The 5,413-nt window shown below is 37.1% G+C and overlaps 1 protein-coding gene across 13 annotated transcripts in view; it reads left to right on the plus strand.

The window, feature by feature from the left end:
• Positions 1–4,978, plus strand: part of mbnl1 (muscleblind-like splicing regulator 1) — a 43,429-nt gene extending 38,451 nt beyond the window's left edge. For 8 of the 13 annotated variants that reach the window (XM_008281193.1, XM_008281192.1, XM_008281190.1 and 5 more), the window contains 3 exons: positions 301–345; positions 1,127–1,198; positions 1,422–4,978. In XM_008281193.1, coding sequence (XP_008279415.1) covers positions 301–345; positions 1,127–1,183 — 102 coding nt within the window. In that variant the 3' untranslated portion in view covers positions 1,184–1,198; positions 1,422–4,978. The remainder of the gene's footprint in view (positions 1–300; positions 346–1,126; positions 1,199–1,421) is intronic. The other 5 variants (XM_008281197.1, XM_008281199.1, XM_008281201.1 and 2 more) reach the window with 2 other exon arrangements.
• Positions 4,979–5,413: the final 435 nt, after the last annotated feature.

Below are 5,413 nucleotides of genomic sequence, written 5' to 3' on the forward strand. Positions count from 1 at the left end.
TCTCTCCCTCACCTCTGTCTTTCAATGCACATGGACAATTTGGGAATGCTTGTGTCTTACAGCAAAGGGGTGGGTTGGGTAGAAGGCGGTACTCCCTCTTGTTGGCCTACACCAACATGTAGTCTTGTGTACACATTCCACATTGTGACAAGTTTTCAAACATACACATCCTTTTTAACGATAACCACAACAGTCATACTTTTCTTAGATGATCTATCTGTCTTTCTGGAGAAACATACTGTATTGCATTTAATGTGTGTCCTCGTTGTAACCTCGATTTTTGTCCTTTCCCATTTTGAGGACTCTTCCTTATCAAAGTTGACTACCAACGAATACATGCAATTGGTATGTATGAGGTAGTTGTTTTTTAAAAAACATTTTTAGAGCCATTTGCACAGCTTGTGCAACAATCGCTATCTGTGCCCTTTGGTGCTTGGCTTTTTTTTTTCCTTTTTTTGCTGCTGCTTCCAGCGCGTAAAGCAAAGCTTTACCATGTTCCCTGTGTTTAAAAAAAAAGAAAGAAACTGGACATACTCATTGTTAAAGTCAGTAAAGTTCTAAAAGCAGTCTGTGAAAAGATTTGCGACATTTTGATTTCAGTTCTGTTGAAGGCATCATGTAAGCAGCTGGCCACATTGCACAATTTTATATTAGCAGTGAATAGATTTAGAATGAATCATCATGTTACTATTCCTCATCCTGAACCAGTCTTCTGCATTTTGTTGAGGTGTGCAGGTCAACAACATGGAGGACTTAGGTTTGCATGGGGGAAGCCACCTTACTGACAGTTTCCCATCCGCCCCCCCCCCCTCATCTCTCCCTTCCTTTTAAAACCTCCTCTTCCCCTCCCTGCTACCCAGAAGTGTCTGTTAATTCCTGTGTCTGTCTTATGTTTGACACCTCGGAATCAATTGTGCCTCAACTGTAGCCAAAATGCTTTTTTTTTCTATCTTGTCATCTTTGTCCATTTTCAGCAATGAGCTCATCTTAAAGTGAGAAAAAGTGATTAAAATGTGTTGATCTGTGTTTTGTTTTTGTTTTTGTTTTTTTGTCGGCCAGCATCCACTTTGTGTGTTTTTGATTTGGGATGCTTTATTTGATCTCCATCTGTTTTCTATCCCCCCAGATTCCAATAATATCTGCAGATCATCTGAGTAGTCACAAGTACTTGACTCAAATGTAGTTCCTCTCGAAAACAGTGAGTTCCCATTTTAGCCCTCACATTCTTTCTGTTCATTACAAGTTTATTTATTTATTTATTTATCTTATTTCGTGTGACTCACATAAGCTCCGGTTCAAAATTTCCTTGATTTTAAAAGAACATTGAGTACCTGTTGTAAATTTCCCTTCAGTACCACAAACCGTAGCCTCATTTTTTATTTTTTATTTTTTTCATCAGTGAAATCTCTCGTCTCTTCCAGATCAAATGAATGTGTGCTGGCACCGTCCAAGCCAAAAAGAGTTCAGCCTTTATGTACATAACCTTCAGAATGTCAAGCAATGGGACAAAGAGGGTCTGCCATCTCTTAGCCGGTCCACAACGATGGTCTCATCACACGTGTAAACATCAAGGGTACAACACACGATCTGTGCCATCTTCCCACATATCAATATCGAGAAGAATTTGCTGTCAAACTCGACGTCCAGCCGGGAGAAGAGGATATCTTGGTGCCGGGGTCAGTGTGTCTGTCCCTCAGTGGAAAAAAACGTTCACTTTATACCTCTGTGTCGGATGAAATCATAGCACTCAGTTTGTTCTAATACTTATCATTACTGCATGCACAGAAGGTCAAGAACGTTGTTACATGAGACAACATCAAGTGCTGGTACGTTAGCAGACCAAGATCTTTCCTTCCTTCCTTTTTCTTTTTTTTTTTCTTTTTTAAATTCGTTCTGCTTTATTTTTTAATTGATAGCCATATTTCATAGTTTACAAGTGAAACGTAAACACGCACCTTGAATTTGAATCGAAATCTGAAAAGGCACAATGATTTTAACAGGAATTTTATTCGCCAAAAGAATTAGGCATGTACAGTATTGTGTTTTTACGGCGACTAGTGTAACTAGATGTTGAAATGAGGGTCTTGGACATATGAATGTTCTGGGTAAACCAACATACCTGTGTACCTTGAAAGCACAGCCAGGCTAGCTTTTCTCACCTTGTCATGTGCCATCAAGGCCATACAGCTAAAACCAGAGTGTTATCTCAGCAGTGTTATTTGTTTACCGAAGGTAAAAGTTTTGTATGGCTCTTTTTTGTATTATTTTGTTTTCAGAATCTCAATTGTGAGTGTTTTTTTTTTTTTTAACTTTTTTTTTTTTCAAAATTAATCAGTTTTAGAAGTGGGGCTCTTGCCAAATTTTGTTTGGTGTTTGATGTTTTTTTTTGTTTGTTTAAAATCAAAAATGGAGGGTTTTTCTAAAGTTTGTCATACCTCTTTTCATAGACTAGTGTTGTTTTTTTTTTTGTTTGTAGGGATTAAGTTGTTTAAGTCCACTGACTCTAAAGCCTGGTGAAGTAGAGGGTGTAGCTTCAATTGACATTGTGTTACCTTGGTCCCCCTCTTTTAAAGAGGAGCAGCTCTGAAACTGTGTCTCCAAGAAGCACTGTTGAGCCATGTGTTGATGGGAATTTTCAACAACAGACCCAAAGGTCTATTAGGTCATTTAAACCACATGTGCACTTGAATGAATATTTGTCTGATCACCCTGTTTTAGTTTCACGACCCATCCTGAGTGAACTTTCATTTGTGAGGAAATACGACATGTTGTGTTCGGCTTGTATTTCAAGCGAAACATGAAGGTTTTCATCCACTTGTAGATCTGACTATGGAAACCAAAGCACAGTTTTTCTCTTAATGGGTTACAGAAACATCTCTCAAGAGGCTTAAACAATTAAGGACACGTGTTTATCACCTTACATTCATCTGTCCATTTTACGATCACTTCCCTTTTTACGTTTTCACAGAAGTGTGTCTTTACCGATTGTAATGTACCTAACGAAGCCTTAGATTACAATTAATGGGTCTGTGCCCAATCAAATGTACTTTCAATCACCATGCAGGTAAAGAACACCAATGATGTTTTATAGTTCTCTCACATACTGCTTACGATCTTTGTTTTTTTTTTTTGGTTTGTTCTTTCTCTCTGTAAAAGTAACAATTACTCTCTTAAATTTCATTGAACTTATGTGTTATGTACTACTTAAGGATTTGAATCTATTTGAGGTATGTAGTTTTAGATTTTTCCTTTTTTTTGCCTTACTATATATTACTTGACAACATTGATATAGCCGTTGTAGATGTTGAGGTAGTATGACATTCATAACTTTTTCAAACCATATAAATGATAATGTGTTAGTTTTAAATATTCACTTCATTCATATAGCTGGATGTCTTTTTCAGTTGATGTTACATTGTCAGTTAATTTTGTTGTTTTTGATACAAGGAATGAGATCAATTAATTTGCTGCCACCGCAGCATCTCTGAGTAGGCGAAAAAAAAACTGTTTTAACCAACTTAAATTTTTCCTTGTAACATGTCAACATCATGTTTGAAAATACTATATTGTATTGAAATATAGATTGTCCATGTTTTAGAGTAAAAATTATTTTCTACTGTATCCATTTCAAAGAGATATGTACTTTTGTTTGAATATTTCTTAAGTTTGCCCTGAATGTCAGGCCAAAACGAGCAGTGAGATTGACGGGTGTTTGGATGTTGGGTAGATAGTGAGATTAAGGAGCGAGAAAGCAACGATTCTTCCGCTCTGGAGGAGTCCGAAATGCTGCAGATAATGAGTTCTAACCTAAGGGACGAAGGTTGACTTTTTGCACTTCTGTATATAGTCAAATGAACAGAGAAAAAAATGTGTATCATATTGAGATATTATTTTGAATAAAAAAAGATCTATAATTATAAGGAATTTTGTTAGATTAATTTAAATTCTTAAATTAGAAGACCAGCTAAAAAAAACAATTGCTTGCAAAGAAGGGCACTAGTTTCTTGGCCAATGCATTCAGAGAAAGCTATGCGCTTTTTGTCTTATTTTATAAGTGGCTAGTATTTCCAGGGAATGTTGTAGGGGAGTAGATGTCCCCCATGTCATGCTAACTCCACCCCTCTCGTAGGATGACATATCCAGTAATGTCCATATATCATTTGTTGGACTTTGGTCATGCAGTATTGCTGCTCCCATGGTACAGTTGATACATGAGAAATTTGTATTCTATTATAGTTTGATTTGACTGCATGTAAAAGTACAAACATGTAAACAAAAGAAACTGCATAGATATGTAAGGAAAGATAACACCTTCAGACTACAGAATAATTGTTTTTCTTTTTTTCCAATTATACATACAGTAGATAACATCCGCAGTGGGGAGAAATAATACTTTAAAAACAAGTCATCTTACTCTTGTGTGATAAAAATATTTTCAGAGGAAAAACATATTATTTAAAGAATAATAATAAAAAATAAAAAATAAAATATTAGCACTCATCCACCCCAGATACGTTCTCATAGCCATATAATTACAGTCGACGCTGACTCACGAGCAGTTGTTCCTGCTTCCATAGCTGTGCACTCAGCAGGTGAAGGCTCATCACACCAAGTGCGTATTTGGCAAATTAGTCTTTTTGAAATGAATGTAACAGTCGCCGTCAACATGAGGCTGCTTTGTATAGTCGCTACACAACCAAAGCACCATTTTTTTGTTTTTTTCTCCTCCAAACCAGACGTTCAGTCTTCTGGCTGGAACCAAGGTCTCGCTTCCCTGCTGGGCGCACATGTACGCTTTGACTGCTTTTTACTTGTAAGTGCACCCACCAATTATGTATTTGCTAACAGTTGCCACACAATAATGTACTATTCTGTCTTCAGATTTGTTTATGCACATTTTATTGTTGCCATAATTGACTCTTGCTGTATGGATGAAAAAAATCTGAATAAAACAAATATTTGATTTGCTCATGCAACAGTCATGTGGCGCCTTTGTGTGTGTTGGATGTGTGGGTGAAGGGAACAGAGGAGGAGGATGAATGATTTGAAACTGAAGGTATTCTTTAGTAGGACACGCACATTTTTGGCCCAGTTCTCATGTTAGGAGGGTAATGTTTAGTATAATGTAGTCGTAATTGTTTCTGAACGTCTTCACCTCAAGGCCCATAAAGACTGATTCTGGAGCAGCTCCGTGGAGAGAGGAAGCTTACATTGATTGTGCTTTGGGCTTTTTTTTTTTCATGAGATTGTGTGTGTTATCTGGGTCAGAACTGGTAATGCTGTTCAAAGAAGCCCATATTAATGCACAAGAAAAACGGTGTGCCTCGAGATGATGACACATGACGGATCTTTGCTCTGTACTTTTTTTTTGTTTGCTTTTGCTATTTTTGAGAAAGCGGGTGAATGCCTGCAA

Source organism: Stegastes partitus, unplaced genomic scaffold, assembly GCF_000690725.1.
Source record: "Stegastes partitus isolate 25-593 unplaced genomic scaffold, Stegastes_partitus-1.0.2 Scaffold226, whole genome shotgun sequence".
Taxonomy (NCBI): domain Eukaryota; kingdom Metazoa; phylum Chordata; class Actinopteri; family Pomacentridae; genus Stegastes; species Stegastes partitus.